Source organism: Diadema antillarum, unplaced genomic scaffold, assembly GCF_040938485.1.
Source record: "Diadema antillarum isolate AM-2024a unplaced genomic scaffold, OU_Dant_1.0 seq00001017_RagTag, whole genome shotgun sequence".
NCBI classification, from domain to species: Eukaryota; Metazoa; Echinodermata; class Echinoidea; order Diadematoida; family Diadematidae; genus Diadema; species Diadema antillarum.
In genome coordinates this window covers 1-22,203 of record NW_027271852.1, presented here as the reverse complement: position 1 = coordinate 22,203, position 22,203 = coordinate 1, and the positions used below count along the sequence as shown (strand labels likewise).

The window sequence follows — 22,203 nt, the reverse complement described above, 5'->3', positions numbered from 1 at the left end:
ATGACTCTGCCAATGACCCGCTCTTTCTGAGATATGGTAATACTTCCATAGATATGAGAATACGAATCAGGACTTAGGACCTTTTATCTGCTTTTGGTCTGCCTGCATAATTGAAACAGAACATGGAAACCCCTCTACACAAAATACATTGTATAATAAAGTGGTGATTTTGAAGGTAAGCACACACACACACAACACACACACACACACACACACACACACACACACACACAAAACACACATCCACAACACACATACACACAACTAAATCTGCTGATCTGAATTGTAAGCTTAGGAGAAAATGCATCCTCTAAAAATATTGATCTTGAAAGTCTCAAGCTCAATATTTCAAACATGGAATGTCTGAACTTTAATACTGGCCCCCCACAGAAGCCTGCATGCTCAAGGGCATCGCAGTCGTCAAGGCTGCGTGAATGTGTGTACGTGACAGGGAGGTGTGAAATCTCGACACCTCGCAAGCTCTTTTGCAATGCTTGCAGAGATGAATACCAAGAGCTCCGTGGTGGAAAGTGAGTACACAATCATTTGAATGCACCGATAAACTTCCAACGCTCATGAATAATTTTGTGCCAGGCAACTTGACAAAGATATGAATGATGTGTCAGCTGGTTGAATGAATCCTTGAAGTGTTTGATGTTTTGGAAATGGCTGATAATCAGAAGGCACAACAGAGGTGCTAGCCGGCATCTTTTTCCTTCTACGTTTTGGCTAAATATTTCATTTCGTTTGATTTGCAAGTCAGCACGGGATGAAATCACACTGCTATAATCTTGGTTCATGGTGTGTACATTACGTGTGGATTTCCATGGGTTGCCAGTGTTTGCTGAATCAGCTCCACAATTACCTATTATTGATAGTGTACATGTACAAATGTAGCTTTGGCAAGACTTTTGTATAAAAATATGCAAACACAAAAAAAAACCCTTCATTTGCGAAAATCATGGATACCTCATCAGGACAACAACTTCATGCAAGATATGAACAAAAATATTCATTATGAATCAACAGTTGTCATTAAATTTTCATGGAATATGGTTAAATTCCAAGGGCGCAGTGAAAAGATCTTTGAAGCACTTGAGTGTCTTTTTTTTTTAGTTTGACACACACACAAGGCAAGGCAAGCATATCATTGGTGTATAGTAGCAGGTACATTTCCCGATTTGGCTACTTACTGTATGTCAGTGTTTGAATTTATCTATCATATCTATCTGTTTATCTATCCATCTATCTGTCTATCTGTCTATCTTTTTATCTGCATATGTTGTATACAATATATTCATCTATGTATTTATTTATCCATTTATTTATTTATCTATCTATCTCTATATCTATCCATCTACCACTGACTATATCTATCTATTCAAACCCAGAGTTAAATAGTGTATAATACATGTATATACAAACATATATTTATATTTCCTTATTTATAATGCATAAAGGAGATGCGCATCTGTCAAGAATATTACATCATCCCTAACTGCATTACCTCAGGCAGCTTATGCTACAAGTTGATATGGGCCAATCACACACCATTTTCTGAGTGAAATTTGAGGTGTAATGCGATGGAGAGCGACCACCTTGGCTCAGAGAGAGAGTGGAAAACAATAAATCTCTTGCTCATCCAAAATCGCATCCATCAATTCCCATTTTGACGGAGCGTCGTGTCCGATAGCTGCACCGCCGCGTGCATTGAGTCTTTTTTTTTTTGAGCACCGGGGTGACCAGGGCCGCAGCGGCTTCATGGTCTTAAAAAGTGTGCCTCTGTCGGCCACCATGTGGCTCGGCTTCATGCGGCCTAAATGTGGTTTGCATATCAATCAACCTCGTTTATGCATGGAAAAGTAAAAAAAAAAAAAGAGAGAGAGAGAGAGAGTAGGGAAGAAAAAAAAGGAAGTTCTTTGATATGTGGCACATTAACCCCATTACCACTCAATTGTAATCCTTCCTGCTCTATTTAACACTCTCCTCAGGCGACATCTTAAAGTGTCATCACTCTTGAAGGAGAAAAACAAAAATGGTTTTTCTCTTTGCCGTTTTTCTTTTTGCCGTTTCTCAGTTTTACAAAGCTCAAAACTGGCTTCTGCAATTCCACTACATTCCCTGTGTAGAATACTCCCTACTTCCTTTCATACTGAAAAAGAAAAATAAGCATTTAAAATTTTGCTGCAAAAAAAAAAAGAAAGAAAAAGAAAACAGGCAACACAAACTCCAAAATCACTGATATCGAAGCATTGATAAATTGTAAACTGATAAAGTGTAAACTCTGGTCACTATGTAAACTACACTGATCACATCATAATAAGTGGAATACTGTCCCCTCTTTCTCCAAACAGAAATGATGTAGATTTGTAAATGGCAAAAAAGGTTGTTTCCCGTGCAATGTGCAAGAGCACTGTACCTTACTCAATTATTCCCTCCTTACTCCCTTCCCTGATCTTCTCTCGTGTTTGTCTACTTCGGCATGAAGTTTCTTTCAATTAAGTCAAGGACTACCTTGAGTAATCTCTGGCTGGCAAACGCTTTTCTTTCAACTTGAAACCAGATCCGGTGTGCGTGCTGTTTTCGTAATACAGGTAACTCATTCCCGATGCCTTGCGCTACACGCAGCCACGGCTACAGTAGGTATAAACCCCCCTAGAGGCAGAATGGGGAAAAAATTGGCGACAGCCGAGATACTCTACACCGGGAGACAGAAATTCTAGTCCTGATTTGTCCCCGTCTGTCCTCATCTTCACCTACAGCTGCAACCCAGATTTCATGCAAGTCTCTATCTCTATCACTCTTTCTTTATCTTTCTTTATCTTCCTTTTCCCTATACTACCCTACCAACCCCTTCCTCCCTTCCCCCCCGCCCCCACTCCTGTTCCCCCTTGCATCCTCAAAAACACCAGAGTTTCCCCAATCTTGCTTCCCGTCCTCTGAGAAATGGGACTTGGCCTACTAAAGGCAAGGGCGATGTGGGACAGATACACAGAATCCGAGCCAACGATCGAGAATCTTACAGGTGCCTCAAAGGTACGCACATCTCTTAACCCACAACTTTGAATTTTGAGGGGCTCTCACCGTCTGACAAGCCTTTATAACGCTCTGGTTACCTTTTCTCTGCCTGTTGCCATCCATGCAAAACTGATTGCGCAGTGAGTTGTTGTTGTTGTTTTTTGAGAGTTCAGAGGAGTCAGTCTGGGGATGAGTATATGCCACGATTTAAGCAATACTTGTGGAAGCATGCTACAGTACATGGTTGTACTCCCTGCCAAAGCATCAGTATGTAAAAATTCACCAAGGTTTGAATTGAGGCAAGAATTGTATGAAGTCACTGTTGCATATGTTCTAATGTCTTGAAGAAGGCTGTGCAAATTTCAGGTCGCCAATGGGTTGCTTCATGTGTATACCCATTACTCAATTAGTGATATACACGTAACAAAAAAAAAATGCAGTTCTTGTTAGTTTGTTGTTATTTTTTTGCCGTTTTAGTTGTCACTGCATTACTAAGCCAACTGCCTTTTCATCATGTCATACAAGGGTCAAACACAGCATTTTGCAAGTGTTTACAACCCCCTACAGCAAGTTTTAATCAGAGGGTAAAACTCATGTCAATTGGAGTAGCTAAAATGGATTTCCACAACAGAGGTGATGCATAGTGGCTCTAGCCACGATTAATCAATTCCCCGCCAATGTCCAGGGGGACATGGTCGCCCCTCTGCAAGAAGCCAGAGATGGTGGGGGGGGGGGGGGGGGGGGGGGGGGAGGAGGGAGAAGGGGGAATATGGTCAATCTCAGTCCTGGTCATGAAGTCATTAATATCCACCCCTCTCCGAGCACTCCGCATCTGAAAGGTGGAGACAGGGTGGCAAGGGTGTGATGCCCTCCTGCTCCCAAATTCAGATGCGGGAGAAGAGAATATCAACTCCCTGAACCCGAGCCTGCGCTTAAAGGTCACTTTCTCCTCTTGCACCACCCCGCTGAACTTTTCATCGAGATGTCGTCCGGGCCTCGTCCTCCCGACGGTGAAACCAAATTCTCGTGAAAATGGGGTGGGTTTCACCAATTTCTGTTATTGAGGCCAGTGATATCATACAGAAGAAAAACTCTTTTAACTCAAAATCTTTACTTCAAAGCCATCGGCTGCTGAACATGGAGGGAACACAAATAAAGAAGGGAGAAAAAAAATAGAGAAAAATCCCAAACCCCAACCCATACCAATACCCATGGTGGTTTCTACATGAACACATATTTCACTAATAGGTATATGCACGTGATATAGTAATAACAGGACTCAACATTGGAAGTGTCATGCTGGCCTGGGGCAACCAAAATTGATGTTCTGCCACCAAATTTTCAAAAGTTTATCTTCTGGTGGCCAAACAGATGGTAACTACAACATTGTAAGTTTCCAAAGAGATTGCTATGTTTCCTTTTATTCAGCACCACAACATTTCTTTTTGGGGGGCCAACTTTTCAAATTTGATGATATTTGTGGCCTGAGTGGGCCACCTGAGGAAAAAATAACTGGTGAGCCCTGAATAATACAAATGCAAAAATAGAAGATTCATTAAGTTGTAATTAAAGCCTAAAGTATTCCTTTTTTTGGCATGCATCTGTAGTAGGTAGTAGTAGCAATGTATCTGTCGCTTTACGATTTTTGAGTGAGGTCCAGTGGATTGGGTCCTTTGGTCGCCCTACACTAGCATGTCTAGGATTCAAGGCCCCCTTCTCACCTGCTGCAGCCGCCTGATCTCATCCTGCCTCTCTTGCAGGTCTTGCAGGGCCTGCTCATGCTCGCGTTCCAGTTCAAGCCGCTTCTCCTCCGCTGCCTGCATCAGCTGGGGTGGGTAGAATGGAGAAAAAACGTGATAGTGAAAGATTTGAAGCAAGGTGAGGCAGTAAAATATGACTCCTGTCAACAGTGTATACAGAATATATGTAGCCTAGTATGTAACACGTGGCATTCACAATGAATCACAGGAATACATTTAGCTCTTTATCAATACCATAGGATCAATAACATGAATCATAATCTGAATGTGCAACACATCTTTTGTTTTGTTGTACAAAGAATGCATGTCATTTACTACCACTGGAGTGTTTTTCATATGTAGCTGCAACCAACAGGTGGCTGCAACAAGTGGCTGCAACAAGTGGCTGCAATAAGTAAGTATATCTAACCATCTAGATAATATATGTCTGCTGCTGGAACACACAACAGAAATCTACCACAAGTCTTTGTCACACACTACTGTGAATGTGGTAAAAACCGAAAATGACATTAAAACGGTCCATCCTGCCAGGGAAGCACATGTTTTAAGAAACAAAGGACCAAACAGTGGCCCGTTGCATAAAACTTACCATTAAATTTCAATGGTAACTACTGTCAAAATTAGGCGTCACAGCCCATCAGCATCAAGGATTATAAAATTTACCGCTAATTTGAAGACTTACTGCTAGAAAGGAGCGATAAGTCCAGCGGTAAGGGTTTTATGCAACAGGGCCCAGGTTTGATAGTAATTGCAATCTCCATCGGCAATCAGGATGCGATATATGATATTAAACTTTAAGATCCGTTTCCGAAGCAGACACACAAGGTTAAATGTCTGCTCCTGACCACAGGTCTAGGTAACATGGAACTGTATTATAGACACATAATCATTGTACATCCAGCAGAAATAAGGAATATTGTTTACATCCTCCTCTTCAGTGTTCTGACTGACAGCCTCTTTCACTGAGCAGTATAAAGGTGCTGGCATCATTTCCGATTAAACGCTCCCTTTTGAGACTGAGTTTACCGGGTTTTTTTTTTTTCTTTTGTACACTATAAGTTGATTGCAACACTTGAGACTGACCACAAACGTGTATATCCCCTGGTGGGAGTTGAGTGGCGGGGATGTGGCATAATATCCTGTCTGTTAGCTGCTATTGCAAATTTCAGCCGAACATAGCAACTCTGTGCAGACCTGCATATATTGTGTTGCTATGAAATGTGGGCAACATTGAATAGAGAGAGAATGCGACAGAAGAAAGCGCCTGTAAAATAGGAATGCAAATTTCCCCATAGTTTCTTCTTTTTTTTTTTAGTGTGTGTGCAATGCTCTTTCTGAATAGTATGAATCCATCAAATGCATTTACAGGGACCAATATTCTTTCTCCTATAATGAGTACCTCAAATAAGAATTCTTCCCTCTGCACTAACAAATTTGATTGAGATATCACATTTTAGTTCTGCCTTTACTATAACCACAGATTCTACAGCAAACAGCAGGTATGATGGGTTACAGCTTTAACTTGTTTTGGGTTTCTATTTTTTATTGAGGAAGGCTTTTTTTTATCTTAAAGCCCTATTAATCCCCTCAGCATCAGCTGGCTAAAATGGCATTTGGCATTCATGTACAAACAGGTTGCCGGTGGGTAAAGATAGAGTTAAACCACCACCAGCAGATTGTATGACAGCAGACAAACAAGAGTGACAACGTGGGTATTGAGTCAAACTCATGCTTGGCAAGTTTTATTACCTGGCCGACTTCGGCTGTTAAAACATTTCATCATTGAACGTGACAATCCCGCGCGGGCTGCACATGAAGAAAGGAACGTCACATGTATGTACACCCACACCCACACCCACACCCACACAGAAGGAAAAGAAACTAGAAAAAAAAAAGAGAAAGTGAGATAGAGTAGAGACAAAAGCGTGTATCCCTTTTTTTTTGCCGTGTTTGCTCTTCAAGGGAGCGCAAACAGAGCGGCAGCGGATGAAACGAAAAGAATACCTAGTCAGTTTTAGATGCTGGCGAGGAATAAATTTGCGCCTGATTTGCTCGTTGGAAAATGGCGAGGTGTCTGATTGAGTTTCATGGAGCTCTAATGCATGTTTTTGTCTCTTTTTTCTCTTCTTTTTTGTTAGCTACAAGAGAAATTTCACTTTTTGCTCACACTTTCTGTCTATTACAAAGCTCCTGAAACCGAAATTCTGTCCGAAAATGAACTTGTTGACTGTCTCGTCAGCGAGACCTAAATGCGCCGTCTGTATGAAGACGACGAGCATGTCGCCCTCAGGAGATGCTTGTAACTTGTGTCTCACTGCCTCTGATGTGTCAGGTATCTCTTCCTCAATTTTGATGTGCCTCCCTTGTCGTACGTAGTCACATCAATTCACAGTCAAACTGAAAGATACAATTGTCTGTCTCCCACCTACTGGGGTAGGGAAGAGACCCATTTTGATATCTACGAACTGGAAATTTGTAAAAAAAAAAGAAAAAAGGTTAAGAATCTGCCGACTGGCATTTTACGATAACAATCATAATGTCCAACTTTCAATGAAGTGAAAATGTTATTTCTTCACTGGATCAGATACAAATTGCACATATTTACCTCAAAGTCTTGTCCCATTCTGCTATCAACTGGTAAAATATTACATTTTCTATACAATGTAGGCCTGTGTTGCTGTTTCTTTGTTTCTTCTTTTGATTGTAATAGTGTGTTCATAAATCAGTGTTAAATTTGCAGTTTTGAGAAGCAGACGAGAAGCTGTTCACATTTGGACTCCTACATAGAGATTTGACACTGAGCTACCCCTACGTGCATTATCACTTCCATGTCTCTCTTGCTGTGAGGTAATGTATATGCATGTACCCCCTCCTCCCCCCCCCCCCAATACTTTTTATTCTCAGTTCACCTCGCCTTCAACAGGCCTTTGCTCTGTGACCGAACATTGAGGTCTACAATGTACATATCAAATAAATGTAACATGATGCTCACCATTTAAGTCATAACATTTTCTTTGTCCCCCCCCCCCCACCATTCCTTTTCAGTTTGTTTCTTCTTCTTTTGTATACATGAGTGAAATAGCTGCCTGCTCTTGCACCTGTGTTTGTGGGTTGATTTTCAAATCTGCGGCTCTTGAAACATCCGATTGAGTGTCGTACGGGGGAAACCCAAGAAGCCAAGAGCACATGCTTTCCAAGTTCAATGCAGCTGTTGAGATATCGGTGATTATTGTTCAAACCAGTGAATGTGTGTGTGTGTGTGTGTGTGTGTGTGTGTGTGTGTGTGTGTGTGTATCCCTTTCTCTCTTTTTCTCACTCTCTCTCTCTGCCTTTCAGGTTGTTCAACCCACTCGTGGGGGGAAGCTGCTTCCACATTAAAACCACTGTGATGACTGTCTGCATACACATAACAAGTGCCAGAAATAAGGTTGAGTTCACATGCGGGACATTCTTAGATTTCTACATAGCATGCTTTACCCGACACGTGTGAAAGGCAAACCCCAGGGTACTGTTCCACTGACTAAAATGTGTTTAAAAAGCACTCTATTTGATGAAAATTTAAAAAGAGAAAATATGCACAAACTCTCTTGGGGAAAATCAATTCGAACAGGAGTTTCTCATAATGAAGAAGTGAAGGGAATTAGAGAGTTTATTATTGTATACAGGTGACTCTTCTTATAATAAAGTCCTCGGGACCTGCAGTTCTCTTTTGTTAAAACAAAATTTTGTTCTAGCCAAAAAGTAAAGGATATAAAGATATGTAGATGATAATTTTGAGATTTGGAGTTTTACTTTCTTTTAACAAGAATTTCGTTACTATGGGAGTGCACTATAGTACATTTCTCTGGGATATATCTCGGTGCCAATGAGTTATACCAGAGCCTTTTTTCAAAGCACTGTAAAACCAGAGATTTTTGCATGCATTCTAATTTTGCAAATTTTGTGCGAGCCAAGATTTGTGAAATTAAAATGAATGCAAAAGTTCTTGCCTACACTACATTGTATGCATTGGTCGGAATGCCAGTGGCAATTTGTGAAAATTTCATGCCGTGCAAATGTCTTGCTTTTAAAGTATGCATCAAACTCACCACCAATCGATGCTTACCACATGTGTCATGTCTTGTTATAAAGCCAGTGGGCTTTGAGTCCTTAGCTTAATGTCTACTACCCTTCTTTTCTCCCCTTAAACCATTAGTATAACGATGAAACAACAAAGAAAAACAAAATTTCCTTTTAGAATACAAACTTGTCTCCAGTCTGTAGATTGTTCCCTTTGCCCTCCCCCTCCCCTCCCCCCCCCCCCCCCCCCCCCCCCCCTTGGGACGGGTTGAGACACTGAAGAAATGTCAAAATCCTGGCCCAGAGGCTCCGCAGTGTGTCGGTTAACCAAACTGTTATCGCAGTTTTTAAAATTGATAACTCTCAACGCCCCGGAGAATGTGATCATGAGCGAAATAGAAGACGGCGGGAGATAATCATTAGAGACATCCTTCCTTTCTTCCTCCCCACGTCTTTTTTCCCTCCTTTTTCTCCGCCTTCTTCTTCCTCCTCCCTCTTGGGGTTGTGAAATTGAATGCTCTAAGAAAATGTTTTAATGAAAGAGGAGAGAGAGAAAAAAAAAAGAGGGGGGGGGGGCAGAGGAGAAAAAGAATTGTGCTGAAGGCACAACACATATCGTATTTGTACGGGGATTTCGGCGGGGCAGAGCTTGGGTTTCTCGCCCCAGCCCAATAGAAAGCCCGGCACCGCATCCCAAATTGAAAACCAACCTCCCCACATCACGAGGGGATAACGACCACTTACTGGCCGAATGCTGCCGGTACCGAGGGAGGGAAATCCCGCAGCACTGCAGTAACTTTTGCATATATATACTGTCCCTTTCATTTCTCTGACAGGCCATGGAAAAAGCGTTGATGATGTGACTGGAATTCCCTGAGACATACAAGAGGTTTCAAATGAACTAATCTACAGAAGCATCTAAATTCAGAATTGCTTCTGGCAGGAGTGAGAGCTACTCACTTAACTTGATATTTCTTTCTTCATCTAGTTATATCACTTATATCTTATTTTTGAACACATCTTTAGGTATTTCCAGGCCATCACTGATCTAAGAGCATTCATGAACTGCGTACTGAATACATCCATGCAAATTGATCAGTTCAAATGCTATATCCTCGTGCGAAGTACAAGTAACGACAGTATATCTACATGTATGAAAGGGACACATCCTAAAGATGTCTGCAGAAACAAACAACCCTCCTTCTCTCATTCATTCTCTCTCTCTCAAAAAAAAAGAAAAAAGCATACAATATCAAAGAAAGTCAGCAAATGAAATAACCCTACCTGAAACTCAGATACTACTGTATATGCTATATATTTAGCGAGTATAAATTTTCACGAATCGGGAGTTCCGGACGATTTCGCGAATGCTTAAATTTGCGATCATGGAGTACTGAACTGAACGGAGAAATGTGCACACCAATACATCACATTCATATCGAGATCAGAGTCAATTTTTTCGCGTGTCTTTTATTTCGCGAATAGCACCTGACTTGTGAAATTCGCGAAAATAAAAACCTCGCGAAATATTTGGCATAAACAGTATTTGTAGTATGTGGGACCACAGGATTTTGAAGCAGTCTGCAATTATGATACCACAATTTGAACTACAATGTATAGACCTTATGTATATTCCTTGAACTGCCTATGGCTCTCTCTCTCTCCCTCTCTCTTGAAATCTATGGCTGCCCTTGTTTCTGTGTTCTTCATATTTTCCCTGTATTGTGCCAACTACACAATCCAAATCTCTGCACATACGACAAAGGTAAATTTGTTTAAACCCACATGAAATTGTCTGGAATTTTACTGCTTCCTTCAGTAAAGATCAAACAGTTTGTAATTTCGAGAAAGCAGTAGGTGCTGAAGGATTTAAGATGATTATTTATACTGTCTCACTTGCATAAATCTAATATTTACAGTCTCCCTGGGTTGGTGATAACAAAATCACTGTCTTTTTTATTGACTTCAATTTTTTTTCAAAAAACATGCGTGGGCTTCACAAGTAATCCTGTAAATGGCTCAGCAATGAAAATTCATCAAGAACAAGAAGATTGCAAGAGGGAGAGAGAAAAAAAAGGATGTCTGGTTCAGTTGCACAGACAGTGAAATTTGCTGTGAGATGCAATGGAGTGATTGAACAGAAACCCTGCTGCACATTATTCTACAAATTGTGCGCCATTAAAGGCACTCAGAGCAAATGACTGTGAGTTTTATGGGATCAGATTGCGGCATCCCGGCTGCTAATAATCACCTGTTGTGCAATTTACGGCCACTCATCGGTTACCCGAGAGGACGCCGAGTTCCTGATACAAGACCACCAGGGAGATGAATACCTCCGCACGTGTCTTGTGCATGATCACCTCAGCATTTATTCTTCCGCTAGGCTGAAGTTCTACCCTCCGCAAACGCATGGCAGGATTCAGGCTTCAGCGTACACTCAAAGCGTCGTGATTTATTTCAGGCAGAAAAATACATCAAATCCAGCTCTCTTCAAGCATAACTGTGATTGGCTGAAAACCAAGACATTATTTAACTCACTGCACACTGGCGTTTGCGCAAAGTCTGAAGGAGTCTAAGAAGCATGTGGGCGTGGGGGTAAATTTCTTCCCTCACACACTATCACAATTTTCTTTTATTTTTTTTTCAGACAGGTTCCCAGTAACCTAACAAATAGAAACATTCTGTTGTACATCCTTCCAGAAAATATATACCACTGAACGTCATTCTGTCTTCAGATCACAAATTCCCCCTCAAAATATTCTAAAATATATCCAAGCTCTCACTCTGGAAGTCCAGAAAGTAATGAGAATGCAAGGGTGAAATGGGAGTGATGCTTAATGGAAAAGATGAGCAGAAATACAATGTGTAAGACCATGCTTTTACACGAACCAAAACTGCCTACTTTGAACGCTGAATCACAAACATGATTGCAATTACGATTCGAATCATCGTTACTTCACACGAACGAGGAAGGTTTCACAGATTCCGCAGTTTTGAATTGCAAGAGCGAGGAGGGGAGGTTTGACTTCTTTCCAAGTTCCAATCAATCACTCTTTAGCCGTCTTTCTGCAGGAGTGGTTGAAGATCACCGTGGTCTCCATCCCCCAAAACACAATTGGAATTCAATTACGTTTACACGGTCGTTTTGTTGCTTAATTCTGGCCAAACGTGATTGGAAAACACATCCCGAGACCGTCATATGAAATGTGATTGTAATCACGATTCAAATCACCCTCCACGATTCCAGTTTGCATTCACACGGCAATTAAGAATGCTGAATTTGAAACATGATTCTAGTGATGCGTCATCACAATCGTGCTTCAAATTGAGCACTCTCGATACGTGTGAAAGCTAGGAGTGAAAGACGGAGGATATGATGGGAGCTGATGTATTGATGTACAAACGTATACATGTACAGCATATCACTGTTCAAAAGTTTACATATGTGTAGCATATCAAGATGAAGGAAGAAAAGCAAACTACAAATCCATCAGCTGCAGTATATCTTGACAAGAAATTGATGTAGGTTTTATATTCTCTTTCAATTTTCTCTGACATTAATATACCTCACACCTGCCTCATGGCATGGAATCTTTATTACATGATGGCGAGGAACTGACAATACAATAAATGCCAATCTCCTCCCCCCCCCCCCCAATCAACAGTATCTATCTACGTGTATGTATGTATGTATGTATGTATGTATGTATGTATGTATGTATGTATGTATGTATGTTTGTACATATCTATCTATCTATCTATTTCTCTCTCCAAATCTGGGTCTAAATCTTTTACATTACAAGCATATCTAATGACATGCATTATTTCGATCCTCTTTCCTTTATTTCTTCTCCCCCCCCCCCCCTCCGAAAAAAAAAAATCTCCTGTTTGATTGCTACATTTGTCAGTCTATACTGGGCCATTGAAGTAACGATTTTCCAATCATGGTATTTTGAGCATCTGCTAAAGCACTCAATACTGTATAGAGAATTACCTGTAAGCCTTCAAATTCTTTCTTTCTTTCTTTCTTTCTTTTTTTTTTTGGGGGGGGGGGGGGAGTGGGAAAGAAGGGGGTGTGAGAAACTTGTCTGTGAAATGCATCTTCTTCTTTTTTTTACCCCCATGAATTGGATCAAGTGTGCTCGACCTCAATCCATATTTTTATCACCCCCGGATTCTTGGATTGCAGGGAAGGGGTGCAGAATGAGCCTGCCAGGATTTCGAAAAAATAAAGAGAGAGAGAGAAAAAAAAAGTAGAATTGACGTTCTCCCAGATACCGGCAAATCTCGGCGAATCTTTAGATGCACCTACATATCGCAGCATGCATCATTCATGTCCAATCCATTACATCTGCTGAAACTGGTAAAAGAAAATAAGAGATGTGCAGTTGGGGGGAAAGAAGGTAAGTAGGAGACAGAGATAAGGAGAAAGAGAATGAACAAAGGGAATACATTGAGGAGCGTGTTCTAAATACTGCGTCAGTCGACATGACTATTGATGTTGTTCTTGAAGACTTGGAACACATTCTTGTAGAGATTGGTTGTTGGTTTTTTTTTCATCCAACACTTGAGCACCTCCTTACTTTGGTTTTCCTTTGGGTTTGTTGCTGTTGTTGCTGTTTGTTGTTGTTGTTTGTTGTTGTTGGTTGTTATTGCTGTTGTTGTTATTTCTTAAGATCTCAAAGTTTTGCCAGTGTGACTGTAAACTTCCCGCAAAACTTCATACTCCAACCAGGGATATTTCTCATGTCCCTGCCAAACTTCTCAATCCAAAGATCGAGAAGTTCAGCTGCCAGTGTGACTAGACAACAAAAGATAGCGAAGACTTTGCAATCTTAAACTTCTTGATCTTTTGCCAGTCAGACCACGCCTATTGTCTCTCTTATTGAAAGTGCTGAACAAATCAATACTACAATGTACACGTATGAAGAACAATGTGGAGAATCACAGGTGATACCATTGAGGTTTGGTAATAAACAGAGCCACAAATAAATCCAGAACAATGAAAGGTATGTAAGTCTATTGTTATGCTTGGGTTGGAACCAGGTGCAAGCATGGTTATCATCAATAGTGTTCAAAGATATTTGGGTCAGGTGAGGTTGTTTAGAACCAATTTCTATAACAGCATGTACAAGTGTATGGCGATGAATGGCTCATGACATCACACTTTGGTACTCTATTGCCTGTAGAAATAAAGCTAAAATGAAAGGATAGTGTTAAGAATGAGAATAAAAAAAAAAAATAATGTCGCTTCATCACTAGTAGCATGACAGCAAAAAGAAAGCAGGCTTCTTCAGATCTTGTTTTCCAATTTAGATACTCTATCACACCTACGAATTGGGGGGCAAAGACATGAAAACCCATATTTCAATGTTCATGCCGTCGTAAATCCCTGAAAAATCCATGCTTTCCGCGCGAGATGTAGAATGAATAATTCATTACATCTTCCTAATCCACACGGGGTTTGACATGTTTTTAAAAGAAATAGGTCTCCGGATGGAGATTTATCTTTATCATATTCAGAAAAGAATATGACTAAAAATGTGCCTCATGCAAAACAGCTCTTGGTAGCTCACTTGAGAGTCACTGAAGCTTGCTAAAAGCTTGATAAAGTGTGGCAAAATTTTCAAAAGAGGTAAAGAATAAGTAAGCTTCTATCCGGTCCATTAGCAGATTTGCCTCGGGGCAAGCTTTGCATTTCATTAACTTAACAATCATGTTAAACAGCATAGTTTGGATTTTATGTACATGTACATAAAAAAAAAAAAAAAGTTTAAACCAGTGACAAATTTGAAGTGGTCATAACGACTGTATGTGAAGTATATTTGAAAGCATTTTTATGAATATTGCCAGTCGACCAACATTCCCACAAAAATTCCCTCTTATAACACATCTCTGAGGTGGGACATTGCTAAATTTTCTCTCGAAAAGGGATAATATTTCATTCTGTCAATAAGAATCCCATTTGCAAATTCCACCACTTGCGAAATTGTCTTACAAAACCCAATTCAAGAAATGTTATACTCATGAAATATATTGTAAGGTGTTTATAGAAAATCTCAAACCATACCATACCATATTTGGTCATACCCTTAAGAATAAGGACAGTGCAATAGAAGAAAGAAAAAGATGAATACAGACATATATCATTCATATAGTGTGTTTGGTTATGGAGAAAAGAAAATCAAACAGTAAGATAGGAGTGGGAAGCAGCAAAAATATTTACAAAAGAACAGATAATCAGTACCTTGGTCTAATATTCATTAGTCATTAAATTCAGATGGAAGATTAATGTGCAGGTTTGCTAGTTTGTAAAATTACTGATAAGCAGCAGTTATTTCAATATTCTGTGTGTTTATTTAAAGGGTGGGGAGAAAGGAGCATTTTTACATCATTACCTACCTCGCCTGCGATGTTATTATCGCAATTTTGATAACATCGCTCTTTTCCCCATTTTTTTTTTTTGGGGGGGGGGGTGCAGGGAGGAGTGTCCAGGTCGATAAATTTCAATCAGGGAAAGATTGTATTCACACTTCACCTTTCCAAACGGGCATGAATTGATATTTGCTTGCGACACCCAGGCTTTGTTGGCGGCACGTTCCGCATGCCGTCTGCGAGTTCATCCAATGTGTCAAGAGTGATATGATCTCTAGTCCCTATCTAGCAAGGGGGAATATATATATATATATATATATATATATTTATATCTATAATATACCGCAAGAGATGCCATCTCCAGCAGGGAGTATCAGATTACCAGGGGTGTTCTCAAATTACCTGCACAAAAAAAAAACTCCCCTTCACACTGGAATGATATGGAATTACTTATCTTTTAATCTGCTATTATAGAGCATGTGAGATCACTGTTAGCAATGGCTAAAAGCACGTAAACAGAAGGGGGGGATATGAATGATGGACCCCTACGTAAATTTCCATTGGCTCTCTTGAGCAGTTGCTTGGTCTAACGCAATGCTTGCTTGTGTCCAGTCATATCTACAATCACGGTAGTCTGATATTGACTTGGCACAGAACACATGTTTTAGTATAATTATATGTATTCACAGGTCAAACTTTGGGTGTTCTAGTCTCTTACAAGACTCTGGCAGAATTTATTGCTGCAATATATTTTGTGAGTTAAGATTTAAAAAAGAAAGAGAAAAGGCAACATGGACGGGATGAAAAGGACCCATGCCATTTCATCAAAGATACAGACGACAAAATCTGAGCCTCTTTCCTTACCTACAGTCGTAAATATCACAGTACAGTCCTACAGTGTCTTTCATATGCTTACATTCTCATACAAACATATTAATGTTTAACCTGGAATGTTATGCTAATTATTGACTAGTATGCAATGCGAGGACTACCAACATGTATCTGTGTATGTGAGTGCGTGCATTTGGGCATGTTGTCCACCTGAAAAACATTTAGTCACAATAGTCATGTCCACAATTTTTACCCATATTCCTCCTAGCACTTCATTCAAGAATACTGGTAAATTGTAGTTACTTTTCAACGTGTCTACAATCAATAGTGTCTAAGACGGTGGACATTAATGTAGATCTGAAGCATTGCTGTTCTTTATCATTTTTCAGCTTTTAACACTGCATAGCCAGTATGCAGTGCAACCTCAGTGATCATTTCAACATGAATGTAGATGATGCTCAAAACACACATCATATGGTCAATATGAAGGGACATAAAGGGTAACTTAGGAGAGAAATTATTTTCCTTGCCGGTAATTAAGAAACATATCGGCCTGTATTAATATACACTACATGTATACACGCAAACTTCATCCTCAGCCATGTCCTCACACAGGCAACATCTTTATATCACATCATAAGCCTTTTCATTTGGCTTTACAGCAATAAATAATTGTTTTGATCTCTTCAATTGTTCAATAATGCCTGAAAGAATGAATGGACCAATCAAGTGGTTATATGTGAGTTTTGTTTGTTTTTTGCTTTTGTTTTAGATTTTGTTTTGTTTATTAGTTCATATGGTTGTTGTTGTTGTTGTTTGGTTGTTTTGCAATGCCACTAACTTGGTGATTGTGATTGTACCTCACTCTTAAAACTGAGGGTACAGGTGCCCAGTGTATAGGGAGCTCTAACATGGCTCAGCTTTGGCAATTATAGATTCCCATTGATTTTCTTGTATATCCAGGGGGCATGTACTATTGCTATCTGGGAATATCGCCTGGCAAAACACCACCCCACCTCTCTCTCTCTCTCTCTCTCTCTCTCTCTCTCTCCTTTCAGCTCTTCACACACAAATTCTGTTTTGTCTCCGCGATGCAAACGCAGGAAAAGCGGAAGAGGAGAGATAACGGAGAGGAAATGCCAAGGTGAGGAAGGGCGTAAAGCTAAAAAAGACCTAAACATATGAACACAGCTGAATGCTACTCATGGACTTTGATCTAATCAGATAGAGATGGGGGCGAGTTGTACTTTTTGTGCTGTGAGGACCTTGAGGATAATATACAACCTGCACCAACACAAATAAGATCAAGTGGGACTGATAAGATTGATCTTCTTCTTTTTTTCACTTTTGAAAACATATTTAGATAATTTGACTACTGGCAAATCCAGCAATGAAAGGGATAAATTCCTGTTCCTAAGGGATAGATCTTACATTCACTCAATTAGTATGTCATCTTGTCCTACATCAAAAAACAAACAAAAAATATTTGCAATCTTCTTCTTGCCCATTTCCAAACCCTTCAAGAAATGTTCTTTGAGTATATTCAAGGGACAAAGAAAAAAAAAGAAGCAAAGATCATCTTGTTTCATTTCCCAGTGCTTATTCCGTGGGTGGCGAGAGCCATAATTTGACACTTGATCCTCGCTCCACGCCCATGGCTATCCTTCTAAAGAAATGTCATGAAAATACTGAGAGGGCCGACGGTGTGCGGTTGCTACATTTTAAATACCGACACAAGTGAGAGATTCGGTTTCAAGCTGTTCCATGACACACCTCCGCCGAAATATAAACTCGCACTCAAGTACGTGTGAGCAGCTGCAGTATGACCTATGCATGCCTACACACATCCAAAGCACCGTCCATATAGAGTTTAGGATCGGTCCTACAAATGCAAATCCTCAATAGCCGAATGCCAATTTCTTGATTTTCAGAATTTGGTAATGATGATACATCTGTGTCTAGTGTTGGATTTTCATGTGATGTCTTGAGATTAGTGCCTCTCCAGTTCATCATAATTTCATCATTCTCTATTCAAACAATACTTTTTTTTTCTTTTTCCTCCAGTCAGAGGCAGCTATTTAACATCAGGTCACCGTGACAGTAATAAATATGACTTTCAAAACTTATCTTGTACAGATGAAATGTTATATGGAGAGGTTAAATGAATTTGATCTGCATAAAATCAGAAAGAACTTTATCAAAAATTGCCAATTTGAGAGAGAATCTGGGAATTTTAAACATCCATAATGCATTGTAAAGATGAGAATAATTTATGAATACAGCGGTTAAAGAAGCTTTTAAAAATTCTACAGCCAAAATACTACTAAAATATGAGCAAAAATTGGTTCTAATGAAAACAGTTTTTATTCTATGTTATGAAATATGATACTTCTTGAAGCCTTGAGGAATTCTATGAAATGAAATTTCTTGCAGCGCCACATCACAAATCTGTGTCTGAAGGACTTAATCACCTAAGTAGATGTACACAGGCAGAAAAAATAGAGTACACAAGGAGCTCATTCAGGCTTAGAATTTTGTACAGTTTACTCTATCAGTCCATACAATACAACTCAGCTCTCCATGCTACAGAGGCTTCAAAATGCGGCAGCACGCATCATTACACTATCCAAGAAGCACACTCACATCACCCCTATTTTGAGATCACTTCATTGGTTACCAGTCAAAGATTGCATTATTCTTAAGATTTTACTTCTGACTTTTCATTGCATTCAAGGCGCTGCTCCTCAGTATAACATTGACTTACTCCATAATTACATCCCTGCTAGATCTCTACGCTCATCCAACTCCGGTTCTCTGATAATTCCAAGATTCACTACAATATGGGGCACACGTGCCTTTGGCCATGCTGCTCCCACCTTATGGAATAATTTACCTTCAGCCGTAAAAAAAAATTGTTCTTGATCAGACTCCTTTAAAAGCAGTCAAAAAACTCACTTGTTTAAAGCCTAAATTTGACTACTCATTACATGTATTTGATATTTGTATGTCCTTTATCTCCTTCACTTTCTCTTCCTTCCGCGCCTAGAGCACTCTGCAGAGTGGATTTGGCGCTATATAAATCATATCAATTATTATTATTATTATATCTTGTGGCAATACAAAGAAATGCCCATACACCATGTACACTGCACATACAACCAGGCACACATTTACACAGGGACTGTGTCTAACAGGGAGGCATACAGGGAAGGAAAAAAAAATCTCCATGATGATACTCTGATGTTATAGACATGATGCATGATTACAGTTGGCAAGCCAGCAACTGGGTAATTGTATCAGTGAAAATAGGGCAATGCAATAAAAGTCAGCCCCACTCACCAATCCAGTGAAAGCTTGGTGCAATGGACTGTTTACATCTACTTCTTTGTCAAAGGAAAAAGAAAAAGAAAATAAAAAACAATCTGAGCTTGACAAGAATTCCCTAAATTCGGCATTAGATCCCAAAGCTTGTCTCAGCGTTGAATCCTCTACTCAAACCCTCTCTTATTCCATGCAATCACATGCATTGTTATTCTCTGTTTGAGGAGCATTTAGCTGAATATTTTGACTAGTGCCAGGTTTAGACCTTTGCCAGAAACATACATTCCCAAAGCCCCTGTACCTTAGACTCCGCCTCCAGGATTTCATTTTGCAATTGCTTTAAAAAATGCTTGAAATACACCTCTCTCTAAATAGAACAGCTGATATGAGCTGCAGCAGAAACCAGTGCCTGCCTGAGAAACTGCAGGGGCTATTTAAATCTCTCGCAGCCTTGTTTTTAGGCTAATTAATTGACCCAGTTCTGCTAAAGCTAATCCTAAACTGAAGGACATAAGCGGAGAGCAGTGGCACACATACAGTGTAGCGGTGGGATGGGTCGTTCCACGTTAAACTTGTGGCCACCGACTGGGGAATGCAGTCGTATGTAAATCTGCCGCTCTCAAAGACTTCTGGTAACCCCGGGATCCGATTTGCGGGTGATTTGCCGCTGACTCCCGCATTCCCATTCTCAGCATCAAACTGAATGCTGTGTTTATTAGATGAGACGTCTCGTTTATCAGAGGTTAGATGAGCACACGGTGCTGTTCTCTAGCTATACATGACCAGTGTGAAAGAGAGAGGCTACTTTGAGATGAGCCATCTTAGGGTAAACAGATGAGGAAAGATCAAAATATTCCAATATCTTTATCATAAAGTTGTATGAAATGCAAAGTAGTTATGAGTGTGTGTGTGTGTGTGTGTGTGTGTGTGTGTGTGTGTGTGTGTGTGTGTGTATGTGTGTGAGCTTCTTCAATGCCAATCATATTCCTCAATAAGTCAACATGTTAAAAGTTCTAAAGTATTTTTGTGTGTGTGTGTATGAGTTTTTCTTTTAATCCTATCATATTCATCAGTAATTCAACATGTTGAAAGTTGTGCATGTGTGTGTGCTGTGTATTATCTCTTTCCTTGAATAGCAATTATATTCCTCAATAAGGCAATACTTTGAAACATTTTACAGTAAGCAAAGGGAAAAGAATATCTGATACCAATCTTGAATGTGCATGAGTTTGGGAAGTGAAAGCGAAGCTGAAAACAAACAATTTTGACTTAACTTTTAACCCCCCCCCCTAAATAAGACAGAGGAGAAAAAATAACATACATTTTCCTTCTACATCTACAATGTACATGCATTGATAGTCTATCAATACTAACCACATTTTGTGGTGAGATCATCATAACAGTGTAGCGGTAGCGGTAAAAAAGGAGACCCAGAATAAAGAATGCTGGTAAATGTTTGTACCATCTTAACTATGGAATGAATATTTCTTACATTTTATGGGATATATCTCCTTCATCTTTTCAAAAGCCCTACTCATATATTTCATTGATGCAGACATGTAGTAAAATCACACTGCAACAGGCTTAGTTCCCCCGTCCCATCTACTCTTGACCCAGTCAAGAATACGTTCATATCTTCTGTAGATCGCTGTCTGTGCAGCAGCAGATCTATGGGGGAGGGGTAGGGGATTTAACCACTTGGGCTCCTAATTGTTTTGTTTTCCTTTGTTTTGGAGTGTAGGGGGTTTAACATCCCCCAGCTTTTCTCTCCCCCCCCCCCTTTTTTTTTTCTTTTTTGCTTGTTAATGGAGAAATGGTAGCAAAAATGTGAGGACCTTATCTTGGGTTTTTTTTTGGCTTGTCAGCATGAAAGAGAAGTGGCACAAAAAATTGTGAAGACCTTGCTTTTTGCTTGTCATGACCCCCCCCCCCCCCCCCCCCCCCCCCCCCCCGGCAAAGAGCTACTTCCACCCCTGCTGCTGCAGCAGTCATCAATATACTTGACATGAATTTGCATTAAAAAATTTACAGATCATTTATACAGACCATTTGTACCTCTACCACAAAACACTTCAGAGAAATAATGTTGGGTGAATTAGATATGAGATATTTGGGGGCATGAATAAAAGAAGCTTGGTGTTGATTAAAACTCCATGATCAGTTCAAGTGTGCATGTGAGAATAAGATGATTCATCATGAAGCAATATACTGATAATGGGTAATGATGAGACCATGTAATGTACAATATTGTGGGCAAGTACTATAAGTAGCCATATGGGTGAATCGATTTGCAAGAATTGAGACAAAGATTGCTTGCCTCCCTTTTTTGTTTTCTCTCTCTCTCCCTCTGAGATTAACCTGTTGAAGACAAATCCTGAGAATACTTGGGCAGGTGTCTATGGGAATGTGTGTTATTGCAAAATCAGCGTCCTCAACGGGTTAAGACATACAGTGTACCATGACAAGACAAGACTGCAGATGTTAATGAGATGATCTGTTATGAAACAAAAGTAACATGCATACCAGTGTGGGACAACTATAGCAAAGAGGTAAAAAAAAGTGAAAACAATTTCTTTGTTTTATCTATTTAATCTTTTTTTTTCCTGATAAATGTGAAAGAATATGCCTGCCACACATCACAGCTGGATTGAACTTCCATACCAAGCAAGAATCCATAGTAACAAGAGAACGATAAGAGTAATCCATAGCATAAAGAAGAGGAGATGGCCATTTTGCCGTTTTTAATCTATGGGGCTAGATTCGCATGTGCACTGACCATATGCAACAGATCGGTGGCTGATTACATCTTCAGAGACCAGAGGGGTGGTTTCACCCCACT

The 22,203-nt window shown here is 39.9% G+C and overlaps 1 protein-coding gene across 1 annotated transcript in view; it reads right to left on the bottom strand.

The window, feature by feature from the left end:
• The window catches only part of LOC139742722 (RIMS-binding protein 2-like), a 48,675-nt gene extending 43,504 nt beyond the window's left edge, over nucleotides 1-5,171 (bottom strand). The window contains exon 1 of the mRNA XM_071653245.1: nucleotides 4,740-5,171. Coding sequence (XP_071509346.1) covers nucleotides 4,740-4,841 — 102 coding nt within the window. The 5' untranslated portion in view covers nucleotides 4,842-5,171. The remainder of the gene's footprint in view (nucleotides 1-4,739) is intronic.
• Between the last annotated feature and the right edge of the window lie 17,032 nt (nucleotides 5,172-22,203).